Raw genomic sequence first — 17,243 nt, 5'->3', positions numbered from 1 at the left:
CGGGAACGAGAACTGGCCTGAGAGGAACAGCCCACAAGTGCAGAGGGAGGTACCATCTCTACACGGGGGAAGCCCAGAGAGAAGGTGAGTCAAACCTGATAAGCTGGGGCAGCAAGAGAACCTGTGTGCCCAATTAACAACAGTTAATACTGGGAGCTTGAACGTGGAGGAAGAGAAGGCTGGTTGCCACTGTTTGTAGACCATGCTTCGTAGCTGATGGGACACAGAGAAGCTCTGTCTAGTGACTATGGGACCTGAGCACACACCTCAGAAACTGGGATTCCAGAAGCATGTATAAGCTATAAAACCCCCTAACATATAACAGCCACCAACATGTTTTGAACCTGACAGGGAACGAGGGAAGGGCCTCCCCAAGGTCAGCTGGTCCATCTCCTTCCCCAACCATTTGCTTCTTATAACCCCCTTACTCCAGCTGGGATACACATATTCCCAGGTCCTGGTCCTTATGTAACCTTTGTGCTAGCATCACACCTGCTCCTGCCACTGCCCTGGGCTTCAAGGGCACTAGGATGGAGCCGAGCTCTTCACCACATCTTAGGATCTGTGTGTTGTTGAGGGCATTACTTAAAGGTTATCCCTTTGTGTGCTGACAGCATCTTGCTTTAGTTGACCGTATTTACACGAGTATAATCTCTCTTCTCGTAGCTGTTCTTAAAAAGTCATTGGTTAGTTTTAGCTGAGCTTCTTGGGGACTTTGCTCTCACACTGGGTAATTTTGCTAAGATTTCTTCATTAACGTAACTAGCTACTCAGAGGTCAGTACAGGGCCCACGCTGACCACACTCAAATTGCCTTTTCCTTGCTGTCTCGGGCTGTTAACTCCTTGGCCAGCATTCTCAAGTGTCTCTGCCTCAGAAAGGAATGTGGTAATGTGATTGCATATCTACCTACATTCCTTATGTCACGCAGGATATCTGCCAGAGTAAAGGGATCCTGCCTGCCCCCTACAGGGACTATCTAGATATTGCTTCCCCAACATGGATGGAAGGGCCACTTCCTGCTGTGGGGACAGCCCCTGGTGTTCATTCACTGTGAAGTTACCTGACAGTCCCACCTCAAACCTGCTGTTCTGCTGGAGCGTGGAGCATCTACTCTCTTCTGTGAGATGCCCGGGTACCCTCCAGCAGCTAAGAACTCTGCTCTAAGCCTGACCACGGCCAAGGTGGAGGCACAAGAGTGGTGAACAGGCATCGGAGGGTTTCAGGCTGAACAGTCCTGAAGTTCATGTTCCTCCTACTGAACTCTATGTGAGTGACGTGAGATCCGGATTAAAATGTACCTTTAGCGCTGAGATTTCATGGCAGGTCTACGCCCTACATGCTTTTAAAGATATTCTAGGAACTGGATACAATGAGAAAATAGTCATAAAGATCAGAGAATGGGCCTTATGTGTCTCTGCTTGCCTAACATGTGTGAGTTCCTGAGCTCAAGTCCCAGATCACAAAACATGCCTCAGAAATAGATGATAACAGTGTGTGTGTGTGTGTGTGTGTGTGTGTGTGTGTGTGTGTGTGTGTGTGTGTCTGTGTCTGTGTGTCTGTGTGTGCCTCCTTGCAGGTGAGCCCAGAGACTACCATGGCCCAGTTGGGAAAAGGATCCCACACTAGTTGACTCCCACCCAGACAAGCACTATACTGCAGGGGACCAGGGTGTGAACACTGGGACAAAAGAAAACTGTTTAAATAGCTAGCAGAAGTCACTGATGTATGTGAATAAGGGACATTTCACGTTGTGAACGGGGAGGTTTGGGAGCACAGGCAGGAGAGACCAAGTCCAGGTACTCTGCAGGTTGAATCAAAGCTTTCTCTGCGAGCAGATGACTCTCCAAAGGCCATCGTTTGACAGTGTTCTGTAACCCACCACACCTCGTGGATGGGATGTGGTGTTGCTCTGACTGCACTAATTGCCTGCCTGCTGATGTCTGTGTGTGTGTGTGTGTGTGTGTGTGTGTGTGTGGTGGAGGGGGTGGGGTCAGGGAGCCATCGGTGACTGGATGGAACACACTGTATTCCAGCTGCCTTCTTGGAGCATTTAGCAGTAGATAATGACACATGACCGCCTAGAGTGAAGAGCTGTAGGTCCTGTAGCTTGCAGCTCTGCTCCTGAAACAGGCATGACTTTTCACATGGATATAGACATATTATATATATATATATATTATATATATATATATATTATATATATATATATAATATGTCTCCATATATAATATGTATTTTTCCTTTAACAGCTTTGTTTTTGTGGGTAGTATGCGTGTGTACACAACTCAGCATAGTTTTTTCTTTCCACCTTCATGCGGGACCCCGGGATTGAACTCGGGTCAGTCAGTCAGTCTTGTATGCCGACCCTTTTCCCTTTATCCGTCATTCCGTAACCATCTCTTCATAGGCTGTAAGTGAAGAAACAGCTCAGTGAGGCCTGAGGAGGCAAAGGCAGGAAGATTGCCAGAGGTTTGAGACCAGCTCGGGCTACACAGAGACCCTCTCTTAAACCCCCTCCCTTCAAAAAGATCTAAAGTGGGTGAGGCTTAAAGCTAGGCAGTTCACCTCTACCAGGCATGGTCCTGTAATGTGAGACTGCCTGGCCTCTTGGGGACCTGGGCCTCATCTGAAATGTCCATACCCTCAGCAGGACAGGCTCCTGGGACCTCACAGGTACAGCTTTGCTCTCCTGTCAGGGATCAGCAGATCCCATCTCTGAAGGGCCAGGTATCAACTGCCACTTCCTGAGGGCCATCTGGCTGCGGTCTTCCTTACATAGCCCTGTCCCTGAGCAGCCAAGCCCAATCTGTCACCAGAGCGAGCTGTGTGTTCCAGGGAGAGCTGCCGACAAAGACAAGCGGCGGTGGCGGCGGCGGCGGCGGCGGCGGCGGCGGCGGCGGCAGCTGCCTGGGCACCGCTCCCTAGCCTTGGCCCTGTGTGACTAATGCGGGCCTGCCCGAGTCTGCCCTCCTGCTTTGTCCTCTATTAGGAAACCGTCCTGGTGAGGTGTGCTCTTCCTGGCCGCCCTCCCGCCGAGAAGACATACCGTTTTGAAAGGTGAGAATGTCTCAAGGGGAAGTGTAGAGGTGGGTTCAGTGTCCACATATACCAACTCAGTAGGGCCTAGGAAGATGTGGGGTTCGTCTCCCAGTTCCCGTGTTGGTGTTCACAGATGAGCCGCAATTTAATGTCCCAGGTGAAAAATCTCACCCTGGTCATCCAGTTTTGGTAGCAAGTGTTTTGTCAGGATGTGACAGTGACTCACCGTGGGGCTTTGTATCAGAGGCTCCCACAGCTCAGTGTAATGGCATCTCCCAGGCAAGACACGACAGATGGGACCCAAGTGCTTAGGTTCTGCTTACTGCCCCGCTGAGGACTCTTCTTCCCCCATAGCTGAGGCTCTGTGGGGCCATAGCTGGAGATATGCAGGTTCTCCCAGCCTGCCACTCAGGACCAGCTAGCAAGTGAGTAAGAGGATGGGGTCACCAGTCAAGAACCCTCTAGAGCAGTGGTTCTCAACCTTCCTAACGCTGCAACCCTTCAACGAAGGACCTCGGGTTGTGGTGACCTCCAACCATCACATTATTTTTGTTGCCACTCCATAACTGTAATTTTGTTACTGTTATGAACCATAATGCAAATATCTGCATTTTCTGATGCTCTTAGGCGACCCCTGTGAAAAGACCATTTGAAAGCCAAGGGATTGTGACTCACAGGTTAAGAATCACTGTTCTAGAGGGAACAGGACCAACAGAGCTCCCACAGAGCTGTCATGGACCCTAGCAGTCCTCCCAGTCACAAGGCAAGGGCACAGGATAGAAGGAGTCCAAGCCACTAAAGATCTGTTTCCAAGAGTTTGCCCTCCTCCCACACCCCTGCTCTCCTTACACTCAAATACAGTGTGAACAGCTTTGCCTTTGCTCTCCCTTAACCCCCGCCAGCTTGAGAAGCAGTAGACAGTAAGCTCTCATACGACTCTTGTCTGTCAGCGTTCTGTATGGGAAGTTGTAGGAGTTATTCTCCCCAGGTTTCTGTGTTTTATACAGCAGTAGTTCTCTGCCGCTTAAACTAATGTGACACTCTCTTTATTCCCAGAGTGTATGGCCCAGCAGAATCTCAGGCAACGGTGTTTGGAGATATACGTCCCCTCCTCATATCCCTTTTGGATGGGTGAGTTCAGATATTTCCAAGGCCAGTGCCAGAGTTCCATTTGAATATCAGAGCCTCTCATTCCAGCCATAGGATGACTGGAACTTCAGGGCTAAGGGAGTCACGGGAGAGCTGGTGTTGCCCCGGCATGGCTCAGTGTCTGTCAGTGGAGACCGTCTCTCCTGGAGCAGAGCAGAGTGATGGAGGACTAGCATCAGATGAGCTCCTGGGCTCTGAGCCATGCTGCATCCTACCAAGTTCACTGTCAGCCTAGAGGGGCTGCTTTCTCCACTACATGGGTCTCTTTAGAACTGTTCAGATTTGTCTTCTCTTGTTTTTACTAATTAAACTTGACAGTTTCTCACACACACACACACACACACCCCTTGCCCCTTACTGTCCCTTGTCTTCCTCTGTTAGCACCTGCTTCCCTAAGTCCCGGTCTCATGGTTATGTTCTTTTGCTATGATCCACCGAGTTTAACCAGGGACCATCTATGTGACAGTAGGTTTGGAACTAGCCGATGGAGCTGGTGGGCTCGGCACTGGGACCACGGCCGGAGACAAGGACTCAACCTCCCCCTGAATCCATTAGTAGCCAACAGTTCAGCAGAGAGGGTGGGGCCCAGTGAGTCTCCCCACCTGTCGGCTGCTGGTTAAAAGGCACAGGCTTGTGTAGGCCTGGTGTAGGCAACTGCAGCTTCTGTGACTACCTGATGGTGATGGCTGTGTCATGCTCAGAAGGGAGCGGCTCACAGCCCTGCCTCCATCCCAAGCGCCTCCATTCTTCCTGTCTTCTCTCTAGGGTGTCCCCTGCGCCTTAGAGGGGGTGGTATACGTGTCCCGTTTAAGGCTGAGTGTGACGGCTGACTTCTCAATAGAAACTTTAAAAGCCTCGAGGCTTTGGAACAATGTATTTCAAGTTCTAAGAGACCGCAAATGCCAGCCCAGACTACTTACTGTGCCCTGCAAAACTGTCTGTCATCACTGAAGGAGAAAGAAAAGCACTCCACAACAAAAACAGGTTAAAGGATTTTATGACCACCAAGCCAATCCTGCAGGGAATCCTGGAAGAGAGCACCTACTGCCAAATGGGAGGATGAGCACACCCAGGAGGCTCCACGTGAAGAACAAATGGTGCTTACACAGTTGTTAGGAAAGTAGGCCTAAGAAAACAAACACCACACAATCAAAGGGCCATAATTAACACACATCTTTTAATAGTGGCCTCGGATAGTAATAACTTCAATTCCTCATCCAAAAGAAATGCAAGCTAGCTTACTGTATTAGAAAACAGGAGCCATGTTGTTGTTGTTGTCTACAGAAATAAACCTCACCTTCATGGATAGACAGCACCCTAGAGTAAAAGAATGGAAAAGAGTATTCCAAACTAATAGGACAAGGGAACAAGCAAGTGTTTTTTTCCTTTGGTTTTTCAAGGAAGGGTTTCTCCGTGTAGCCCTGGCTGTCCTGTAACTCCCTCTGTAGACCAGGCTGGCCTTGAACTCAGAGATCTGCCTGCCTCTGTCTCCTGAGAGCTGGGATTAAATGCACCACCACCGTCTGGCTAAGTGTTGCTATTCTAATACCTGACAATTAGAAGCCAAAACTAATCAGAAAAAATCAAGGTCACTATGTAATGTCCACCAAGAGGACATTACAGTACTAAATATACACACCAAACTTGGGTGTACCCAACTTCATACAAATACTTCAAACAAACACTGTTAAGCATAGACCCGCAGATTAAACCCAACACAGAAATAGTAGGTGACTTCAGTAACTCACTTTTATCAGTGGACAGGTCATCCAGACCAAAATAAAGGTTAAATGACATCATGGACCTAAGGCATCTGCAGAACATTCCACCCAAGTTCTTTTTAAATTTAAAATTCTTAACCACTTTAAAGACAATTGAGAACAACAGCGCCTGACTGGGGAGCTCTCTTCTTTGAGAACCACTCTTCTGGTCTTGGGAAGCATGGCCACTGGTTCCAGCAGGTGTCAGAGCCGCCGCCAGGCAGAGACTGCATCATGACACTCGAAGCCAGGACTTTGAACTTGAGGGCATTTTGAGAAACTGAGTTTTGTAGAGAAGTCTCACCAAAACTTCCACAAGAAGACTTTCCTAGCAAAGCAGGAGCTGCTGTCACCACACTGCTGCTTTCAGCCAGTGTGCTGTGTGGCCAGAGGCCTGGCAGTCTGCAGAGGGAGGTCTGCGGTGGGACACCCACATCTTCTCCACTGCCACTTGTCTACGGGCCAACCTTCCTTTCATCTGGGGTGCGTTTCCTGCTTCAGCTCTGTTTTTACATCTGTCCAAAATAGGCCCTTCACCAGAAATGACAGGGAGGTTCTGGTCAGCCCTCCCTCCTCCGTTAACTAAGTGGAGTGGACATCGTGGCTAGACCACCCACCAGACTTGCTTTTCCATCTCGAGCCCAGCACACGGCATCTTTTCAAGGGCCACGCTTCCTTCACCTCCACATGTCTCGTGACTCAGCCCCGCGAGGAGCCTGACTGTGAGTGGCAGTCAAAGGCACCACACCTGGGACAAGCGCCTAGGACGGTGTCAGGAGGGTGGCAGAGGTGTGGGGTGTGGTCTGCCCTGAGTCTTCGCCCCTCTAGAAGGAAAGCACCTGCTGGCTTAGAGACCCGACCTGCTCTGTCCTCCTCCTCGGGGTCCCTGAGCCTGGAGGCAGGCCTTCTGCTTTCTCTCTGTGGCTGCAGGCGTGACACAGATGTCTACCTTCCGGAACACTTTCACAAAACTGTTCATCAGTGAGGGGCACTGACTTGTTTAACTTGCAGGGCCAAACAGATAAGTCTGAATTGAGGTAATTAAGTCAGAATTGCCTAGGTGAGGAGTCCATGGGCTGCTGAACATCTCCAGGTGATTCCAAGAGGCCATTGGGAATGTCTGCAGTATGCATTGGGCAGAAGGACCAGGAGGCCTGCTTCCTTACAGCCAAGAAAACCTTAGATATAATTTCAATTCATAAAAAATTGTAAATACTCCTTTAAATGTTTCCAGTCCTCTTGTTGATGTTTTAGTTTAAAATAAAACGCCTAGAAACAAAAAAATAGGAATCATCAATAACTCTGGGCTTGTGTGAAGTAAACTGTTTTCAGGAAACAGCAAATCACAGGACCAAGGGAACACGTGCTGCCCATCACATGGCCCTCAGTACCATGTACCCACTGGGAATAAGAAGCCACAGACATTTGGATAGCGAGTTATATTTTTAAAGTGACTCGTGGGCTGGTGAGGTGATTCAGTCAGTAAAGATGCTTGCTGACAATTCTGACAGTCTAAGTTTGACTCCCTAGAACCCACACACGGTGGAAGGAGAGAACCAACTCCCACATGGTGTCCCCTGACCTCCACGTGTGTGCTGTGACACACAAGCTGTGTAGCAACACCCCACACACGCAATACACAAAGTAAATAAATAAAATATATGAAAGAGGAAAATATTTAAAAAAGTGGCTGTTATGAGAATAACCGTAGGCATCAATGCTGGATCTGTGGTGCATACCTTCAAAGGAAACCGAACCATGCAAGCTTTCCATCAGTCAGGTCTGACAAGCCTGATTCGGAAAATGAGTTTATATAAGGCGACTCTGCAACCACATTGAACATTAACAAGGTGACCACTGACAGTAACCCACAGATTGGCAGAGGGGCGAAGTAGTGGGCCCTGTCAAAGGCCATCTGAGGCTAAGACAGGACCTGCTGCGGGGTATGTTGGGTGAGCTTCATTTAATGAGAGGTTCTAGGGGACTGGAGAGATGGCTCAGCCGTTAAGAGCATTGACTGCTCTTCCAGAGGTCATGAGTTCAATTCCCAGCACCCACATGGCAGCTCACAACTGTCTGTAAATACAGGATCTGACACCCTTACACAGACATGCATGCAGGCAGAACACCAATGCACATAAAATAAAAATAAATAAATTTAAAAAAAAATAGAGAGGTTATACAAGGTGGCGACATTTATGTCCAGGTAAAAACCTCCAGAGTCAATGGCCTCAGACTCCGTTTATATTTTGCTGTGCTAAATAGGTTTTTGAATTTCAGGTACAATGTGTGCATTATGGCATATGGACAGACCGGAAGTGGGAAAAGCTACACCATGTTGGGGCCCCACTCAGAAGGTGACTCTGCACTGCTGTCAGGTGCTCGTGAAGACTTGGGGATCATCCCCAGAGCAGCTGAGGAACTCTTCAGGTAAACCCTGTGGTGAGGATTCAGGGCAGACTGGTGGGTACTGAGGGAGCCCTGAGAGAACAAGCCTGGGCTAGAAGATGGACAGAGCTGGTGCCCCTGTCAGAGGCCATTCAACCAACCCTAGCAACAGCTCCTCACTTCTGGGTGTTCTGGACACATAGGCTGCACCTTCTTACCATGGGTTTACACGGGAAGTCTGTTGTTAGGATAGACGTTCCTGAGCGAGCTCTGAGTAAGACAGTTCATAGTAGAGGGGGTAGATAGGGTTGTGTTTCAGGAGGGAGGGCCTAGGGAGCCTGTGCTTCAGCTATGGTAGAGGTTCCTGTATATTTGGCCCATCAGAAGGCCCCCTGTTCCATTAGCACATCCCCAGAGGATACCTGCTGCTACTGCTAATCATTTTACCAACAAAAGTTATCCGAGAAGGAAGACAGCACTGTGGTCCTTGTGACCTGTCCCTGTGGCTGTCACTAGAGCCTCTTTGGGAGGCCACTTTCCTAGCTGCCCACCTCTCTGTCTACGTAGACCTGAGGGGGGACATTGCACGTCTCTAGTGGGACTACTGGCTCCTAGGGGTCGAGCCCTGCAGGCAGCAACCCCACAGAGCATCGAGGTCAGGCTCCTGCCCCTGTGAGTAGTTCTGTCTCTGGGATTCCTCTTGTGTTGCCCTTTCATATCCTGAACACCAGAGCCAGACAGTGACGTAAGAACTCCCACCTCCGCCTCTTCAAACCACCGTTCATTAAATATTTGTGCACATGAACAGATGTGTTGATCAATTTGCATGTACTAACTGCTTCTGGAAAAAATGTTGCAAAATCCTTGCTAAATTTCCACTGTTCATGACTGTTATTTCCAGGAGACATGCCAGCCTGGATCACGGTGCTGCAGGGGCAGGCACTCTGCAAATCTCAGAGACGTGTAGCTTTGAGGGTGAGAGGTGGCCCCTCAGAACATGGCACCCACATCCACACGGAGCCATGCTTTTAACTTACTGAACAATACCAGAATTTGAGGGCACCCTTTCCCAGGGGTTGTCACAGCCAGACACTTCCCTACATGTGGAAACAGTGCACGTGGATTGCTTGGTGTGGGACATCTGCTGGAGGCATCTTCCTCTTCCCAGCGGGGCTAGCTAGAGTTAGCACAAGAGCAGCTTGACTGACAAGGGATCTGTCTCAAGCTCACTCAGGTGACTGACCTTAGTGACCGAGGGTTGAGGGACCCAGGCCTCTACCCATGCTGACCCTGGATCTGCAGATGCTCTCGGCTGCTGGAGGCTCCCCGTCTGCACAGCCAGCAGTGAGTTTCCCTGACAGGCAAGCTCTGCCCCCGATGGCTTGCCTCTCTGTTCTGAAACAAAATCTTCGTAGATGGAGAAACCTGTCTTCAAAACATTCTGAGTTTTACTTTATCATATTTCCATGAAGCATGTGCTTGCTTTAAGGAGTCAGTCACTCAGCCTCATCTTGCATGTTAAGAAGCATTTACATGCAGTGGATCACATTTCTACTCACAAACTAGTTTGTGATCAGGACATCATAGAAGCCCAGAAGTATCCCAAGGCTTTGGACCCCAGGAGCTGGAAAGACCAGCTGGCTGTTAGAAAACTCAGAGAACTGTCTAGAAATTAGACCACCTGCTTCACCTCACAGTGGACCACATTACTGACCTATGTTTGAGGTTCCTCATTCCTGGTGGGTGTATGTTAGCTACATTCTCAACACTGTGACGGATTGCCAGAGACAAGTTAAGGGAAGGAGGACTTATTCGGGGTCATGGTCCAGAGGGTTTAGTCCGTGAGGGTGGGGCAAGATTGGTGGCTGGGACAAGAGCTGGTAATGTGACTTCTTCACATGGCATCCATCAGGAAGCAGGGAGCCCAGGCCAGAGCAGGGCTGTGCTATAATTCTCAAGGCCACACCTGTTAGCCTACATCTGCCAAACAGGCCATACCCTCCCAAACAGCCCTATCAGCTAAGGACTAACTGTTCAAACACATGAGCCTCTGGGGGACATTCTAGCCCAACATGAACTTGCATCTGGCTGTGTCTGAGGTCTTCCATGGGGACAGTGACGTACTGGGTCAGAATGAACCTGACAGAGTTGGGACCCGGTGCTCCTTGCCACACTTCCTTCATTCTCAAGGACAATCATAGTTGGAGTGTGGAGAAGGCTCTCCTCTTTATTTCCTATTCACTCTAGACCAGACGTTGAGAGCAACAGGTTCAGGGCATGTGTGAGTGACTTCCACAAACACAGGGTGGGAAGCTATCAGTTCTTCTACCCACACATGGAACTGTAACATCAGGCCTGGATGTCAGAGAATCTCTCTCTCTCTTTCTCTCTCTCTCTCTCTCTCTCTCTCTCTCTCTCTCTCTCTCTCTCTCTCTCTCCTCTTTCTCTCTCTCTCTCTGTATGTGTGTGTGTGTGTGTGTGTGTGTGTGTGCGCGCGCATGGGGTATCTTTCTATTCTACATCCTTCTCCCTCCCTTCTAACTCTGGATGTTGGTACCGATCCTTCTGGATTAATTTCCCTTATCATCTTTATCAACAAAAACATACTGTATTTCCCTACATGCCAAGCATTGATCAGGAACACAGAAATACGTAGATATGTGTGTGATAAATTTTCTACCATTAAAACTAAGCCCAGAATGGAGAGACCAGTGTGGCCTAGCAGGATATGTATGGGACTGAGGTGACAAGATCAAGTGGTTGAGGAGGTGAGAGAGGGGCCTCCACTCCCAACCACTGCCCGCCTCTGCCCACCTAGCCTTGGTACCCTCAGGAACTTCATCACAGTGCCCGCATTGTTGGAGACAGGACACACACAGCTCACTGTCCAAATGCTTTGCCACTTGACCGCTTAGACTTCCGACTGTACTTTTTGGCAGCTGGTAGACTTCAGCCAACAAGCTGTGCGGTGTTTGGGAAAGTCTTCTGAGTTAACTCCTGGGTATTATTTTCTGAGTTGTGTTTTTTTGACATTCAGAGACACCATCTGAGGAAGGACTGGGCCAAAGGTGAGGCCATGTTCTGTAGAAGCCATGTCTGTGTAGGGAAGGGGCATGACAGCCCTGGCTTACCAGAGCTTGTTGCCACTGCCAGATAAGCTGTTTGGAGATCTCTGCTGTCACCAGTGCCGAGGAGGAGCCTTGGCTGTGGCTTTGCCCATCATCTTTACCTGAGAATTTTCCTTTTCTGTTCATCTGCTATTTTTATTTTAATTGCTTACGCGAAGACAACTGTGAAAACAGACTGGACATAAAACAACAGAGACAGGCACCAGTTCCTCACTTGGTGCCTAACTCTGCCGAAAGTCTCAGGTAGCTGTTTACCTGACATATCCCTCTGGACGACCCCTCAAGTAGTGTCTGCCGCTTCAGACTTCATCCCGTTCTCAGAACAGCCTGCCTGAGAAGATGCTGTTGTCATGGCCAGTTGGCCTCACTGTTGAGGTGTCAGGGCAGCCAGGATTCCCCCGAAGACTAACAACAGTGTGTTTGGTCTCAGTTCCTGAGATTCCGTCACAGCCTCAAGTGGGAGCTGGGAGACCCGGGAGGGAAGGAGAAAGGCGAGTGTTGGCGGCCACTTCTGCAATGTTGGGTTTTGTTGTTTTATCTGTAAGACACGAGGTTGCTTTCTGTGAGCCTGAGGTGGTTCATAGGCAGCCTCTGGGAGGCATATGTTAGAGGCCCAAGTGGATGGAATGGTTACAAGGGAGGAGCCGTGGTCCAGTCTTCCCCTCACCAAATAGGCCTTAAAATCAACAAACCTTGGGTGGGCAAGCTGTTCAGAAGCTACGGCCTGCAGCTGCTGGGGACATCTGTGAGTGACAAAGGACAGGTAGACTTCTGGGCCTAAGCTGTGCTCTTCATGACTCTTCATGTAGTGGGTGCTGAATATCTAGGGCACCTGTTCCTATGGTAGCTGGTGACAGACAGCTCCTCTGAGGTAGCTTTGTTCTCAAGACAGCTTTCACCCGCAGGATTCTAGGTTTGCTCTCCCTAATGACCCTGCTGCTAGTGGAATCTCCCCGTTTTTTTTTTTTATAGGTCATGCCGTGTGTTTCCTGGGGCTACAACCATCTGCCCTCAAGAGTCTTTGTTTGTTTGTTTGTTGTTTGTTTTGTTTTGTTTTCCGAGACAGGGTTTCTCTGTGTAGCTTTGGTCCCTGTCCTGGATCTTGCTCTGTAGACCAGGCTGGCCTCGAACTCACAGAGATCCACCTGGCTCTGCCTCCCGAGTGCTGGGATTAAAGGCGTGCGCCGCCGCCGCCGCCGCCCAGTTTCAAGAGCCCATTCTTACAATGCTTTCTGTGAGAGGCCACTGAATTTCCTTGACACCTTAATTCTTGTGTTTCTCCCAGGCTCATTTCAGAAAACCCTTCAAGAAGTCCCAAGGTTGATGTCTCCATCGTAGAAATTTATAATAACAACATTTTTGACCTTGTGGCCAAAGACCGTTCTACAGCGATGTCTGGGTCTAAGAGCCAGATGATGACAAGCCAGGAGGGACGTTCAGAGGTACCCAAGCTGACCTGCAGGTGAGTTGCTCATGGGACCCAGTACCCGCCTAAGATAGGCGCTTAACCTTACAGCAGTCCACTCCCAGCCGTGTGTGGAATGGAGCCAGTGCTACCAACCTATGAAGTGGGTCATGGAGTGTGCTTCGTGTGTACCACACAGATTCAGTATATTACAAGGCTAACTCTACAGAGGCAACAGGGATCTTAACCAGCTGGAATGCTGTGAGTGTCTCACAATCTATATGTCTATCAGAGAAAAAGCATCAAGATGCAATACCTCCAACATACATAGACTTTATATGTCAAAGATATCTTAATAAAGCTGTTTTAAAAACAAAGATTAAAAAGGGATGGGGGAGCTCAATGGTAGCATGTACTGACCCTGAGTTCTATATCTAATCTCATACACACACACACACACACACACACACACACACACACACACACCACACTCAGTCAAGGACAAGTGTGGTTATTTATACCTGGAAATAGCAGTATTTTACAGGATGCCATAATGAATCATTTTGGAAAAGTGAGAACCATCTTATCTGCTAAATATTCTCAGCATTACACGTTTTTCAAGGTGCATGCAGCTGCGCCAGGCTTGCTCACCATGGGATGCAAGATGCATCTGCATCGCCAGCGCAGAGCTGACTAGAGGACTCTGGCTCCCCTGTGAGGATGAGGGTCAGGTTGCCCACCCTCAGGTTCATAGCAGGAAAGGTTGCCAAGCTGTGTACAGTGCTGGAAGAGCCCACAGGGAGGCAGACAGTTAGCTGTGATGTGTTTGTAGGAAGTACTAGGAACCAGCTTTTTACTGATGGGCCCCGTCAGCACGCAGCTGTGCTAATGCAAGCCTTCATCCGCCCCTGCCACACTGGAAAGGTAAGCGTGTAGCTTAAGTTTGGTTTCATAGATTTGATTTACTGCACAGAATACTCTAAAAACTCGGAGCCATAAGGATGTAGCAAATTAAGAGAGTAGTAGGTGCTAGGTCAGGGCCTCGGAGTGTTTCAGAGTGAGCAGGGAGCGGTGTCGAAGGTCAGCTCTGCAGTTTGAGTCTCACACGAGTGTGCTACCATTGAACTAATATCCTTGGCCTTCCTCCCTTTTTAGATAAAGAGTATCGTCCAAGCTGGCCTTGAACTCACTTTGTAGACCAGGCTAGCCTTGAACTTGTGATCTCCCTCCTGTACTTCCTGAGTATTTGTGATTACAGGCCTATTTCTCTAGGCCCGCCAGTCTTCTCTGTTGAGCTTGGCATACTTAGTCCCCATGGGAGCTGTCTGTCAGCTGAGTAAGTTTAGGTTAACCTAAACTTAGGAGAGAGGAGAGAGGAGAGCTTTCCCTCCCCACATCTACCTGGGGGTGTCCTCTGACCTGTGTGGTCCTCTGCCAGGGCCGTCACCAGTGCTGTGGAGTTTGTGGGGCTCATCCACAGAGGGATACAGCTCAGAGTGCAGCACCCCACTCTGGTTCACAAGAACTCTTCCAGGTCTCACTTGATCGTCACAGCAACTCTGACCACAGCTTCCTCCGTGGGCAGCACTGGTAAGTTGACACTTGTACCCAATCAGTTCAAGGTACAGAAGTCATTCCTGGAAAACCACCATGATGTCTCTCTTGGTATCTCTCAGGACCAAGTGAGCCTCGCAGTGAGAACTGGTCATCTAGAGTTCAAGGTTGTCTAGCACATAACACAACCCCACGTGCATATGAAGACAAGGCCCACATTGTAAAAAGCCAGCAACATCTAGGGCAGCAGCTTTGGGGTCAGCCACCTGAGCCATGCAGAGCTTGATCATATGAGATTCACCCCAGCAGTTAAGACAGCCAGTTCATGACCTCACAGGCCATGCTGGGCAGCTGCTGCTCTGAGCCTCCTCCTCCTCCTACTGCAGGAGTGCAGAGCCTTGGGCATGGCAGGTCACACTGAAGGCTAGTTCTCACTCATCTGGACGGCCAGTGTAGATGGATATGCTCCATCTTGTCATAGTGATGCTTGACTTCTGCAAGGGAAGGGACTGGGAAGGGCAGCATGGTCTCTTCGCCTCACTAACAGCTCAGCTACAACTAGCCGCAGCCATCTCCAGGACTTGACTACAATAGGGCTTGGGCAGCACCTGCCTCATGATGAGCCCCAGATGTCTGCCAAGCCCTTCCCGACACACTGTGCAGTAGACTGTCCTTTGTGTAGGGAGACAACCTCGGGTTCTGTCTTCTTTTTTGACAAAAGAATGTTTTCTGTTCTGCACAACAAGGACAGCTTGATGAAGCTTGAAACATGTTTCTAAGAGGTTTGCTTGGGAACAGCACACAGCACGACGGATGACACCTCAAGATGGAGACCCCTTTGTAGAGCTGGCAAGAGCTTACTGAGCAAGGACAGTGGGATTTGTTCCCAAGAGGGCAGATAACTGTTCTTTCTGTCTGAGGTTTTAGTTCACACCACCACCAGCACTTTCCAACAACATTATTCAGTTTTGGGGGGACAGAGCAGGCACTGGCTCCACCATCCTTGGTGTAGCATGCTTTGTGTCCCCCCAGAGGGGTGAGGACTGTTACTCTCTACTTCTTAACTGTCTGGATTTACAAGTGAATGAGAAGTCAGGTCTGACGGGTGAACTTTCAGCTCTCATACTGATGTAAGGCTAGACAGACCCTGGTGACTTTTCTGTTTGCATTCTCCTTGCTCCAGCCCCACAGTCCAGCCAAGCTTCCCTCCAGAAGAAAGCAGGAGGTAACTGGTGGACTACCTCTCCCCGGGCTTTGTCTCTGCACACCGTTCCAGTGGACTCTGCAGACCGTTCTGGGCAGGTGCTGGCCAAGCTGCAGCTTGTGGACTTGGCCGGCAGTGAGTGTGCAGGTGAGCAGGGACCAGAAACCTTCCCTGGGGTGAATGTCAGCGTCAGCAGAGGGCAATACAGTGGTGGGGGTAAACTGTGAGCTGGCACGGAAGCCCACGTTAGACCCGTTACCTTCCGATGGGCCAGAAGCTGAGCTCTTCCCTCTGTGGTCTATGCCTAGAGGAACTGCTATCAGCAGTTAACCAGATGAGGAACTCATCTTAATGCCTGCCAGGCCGTGGTACCTCTCCCGGACACTGGGCAGGTTACATGGTACCTCCCAAGAACCATCTCTGCTTGCCTTGTTCCTGTCCCGAGCACACGCTCACAGGTGGCTGGTTTTCATATTCTCCAGCAGTGTCTGGGGTGACCGGTGTGGCACTGAAGGAGACCTCCTTCATCAACCGGAGTCTGGCTGCCCTCGCAGATGTCCTCGGAGCCCTGTCAGAGCGCTGTGACCACATCCCCTATCGGAACAGCAAGCTCACCCACCTGCTCCAAGATGCCATCGGTTTGTCTTCCTGAGAGGCCCCAAATCAGAGGGGACAGCGCCAAGCCTTAGGGAGCAATCCTAGCCTGGGCTTGTCTCTGCCCAAGCCACACAACCTTTGGCAAAGTTACGGCTCTGCCAGACACTCCTTCTCTCCCCCCCCCCCCCCCCACCGCCATGTTCTGTCCTCAGTGTCTTTAGGACTTTCAGTCACTACAGCTTACGCTATCCGTTAGCTATGCTGCAGATGGGCCCGGATAGCGCATTTTCCTCTTGCTCTTCCATCCGGGCTACACAGTTCCTCAGGGGACTGTTGTACTCTCTTCATTATGGCAGGCACAGTCTATGGCTGGGTCTCCAAGCTGTGGAGATAGGACTCCACTGAGGGATGAGTGGCCTTCGGTGCCTTCCAGTCCCAGGGCCTGTGCTGGCGTTTACCATTTGTTTGGAAGGTTGTGATCCCTGCTCAAAGTGCAGGCAGACTTTCTCCATGCCCGTGGTCCCTGCTCAGAGTGTGGTTAGACTTTCTCCATTCCAGTAGCTGTTTAGCACTGAGGAATGCCATTTTCATGCTTTACACCCGGCATCTTTAATTTTTTTTAAAGGCGGTGATGCAAAGTTACTGATGATTCTGTGTGTGTCCCCTGGGCAGAAGCACATGGCAGAGACTCTGCGGGCCCTAAAATTTGGGGCTCTAGCTCGGCAGGTTGAGCGACAACCATCCAGAAGGAGACCTCCCAGCTCCCAGATGCAGAAGCCAGGGTTGGGCCTGGCGGGGTCACGGACTCTTCTTTGAGATGTGCTTCTTGTCATTGCTTTAGGATGTGCGTGCTTTAGAAATAAACAGTGTTCTCTTGGCCTCGAGGAGGCTGTTTGCTCCCTGGGCCTGGGGTGAGCCTCGCCCCAAATCCCCTGAACCTAGAATGATGGGGAGCACCTTCACTCTATGAATATCTCTGACCTGGGGTCTCATAGAGTCAGTTGCTCAAAAAAACCA

The 17,243-nt window shown here is 49.9% G+C and overlaps 1 protein-coding gene across 4 annotated transcripts in view; it reads left to right on the top strand.

Moving 5' to 3' along the window:
- Kif25 (kinesin family member 25) overlaps positions 1-17,104 on the top strand; it is a 40,169-nt gene extending 23,065 nt beyond the window's left edge. For all 4 annotated transcript variants that reach the window (XM_052750781.1, XM_052750784.1, XM_052750783.1 and 1 more), the window contains exons 7-14: positions 2,992-3,059; positions 4,098-4,172; positions 8,231-8,380; positions 12,752-12,928; positions 14,310-14,461; positions 15,609-15,776; positions 16,112-16,267; positions 16,852-17,104. In XM_052750781.1, the coding sequence (XP_052606741.1) occupies positions 2,992-3,059; positions 4,098-4,172; positions 8,231-8,380; positions 12,752-12,928; positions 14,310-14,461; positions 15,609-15,776; positions 16,112-16,267; positions 16,852-17,042 (1,137 nt within the window). In that variant the 3' untranslated portion in view covers positions 17,043-17,104. The remainder of the gene's footprint in view (positions 1-2,991; positions 3,060-4,097; positions 4,173-8,230; positions 8,381-12,751; positions 12,929-14,309; positions 14,462-15,608; positions 15,777-16,111; positions 16,268-16,851) is intronic.
- The last annotated feature ends 139 nt before the right edge of the window (positions 17,105-17,243 follow it).

This window comes from Peromyscus californicus, unplaced genomic scaffold (assembly GCF_007827085.1).
Source record: "Peromyscus californicus insignis strain IS unplaced genomic scaffold, ASM782708v3 Scaffold_22__1_contigs__length_63687245, whole genome shotgun sequence".
NCBI classification, from domain to species: Eukaryota; Metazoa; Chordata; class Mammalia; order Rodentia; family Cricetidae; genus Peromyscus; species Peromyscus californicus.
Note: the sequence above shows the minus strand (reverse complement) of the source record. Positions and strands in the feature narration are given on the sequence as shown.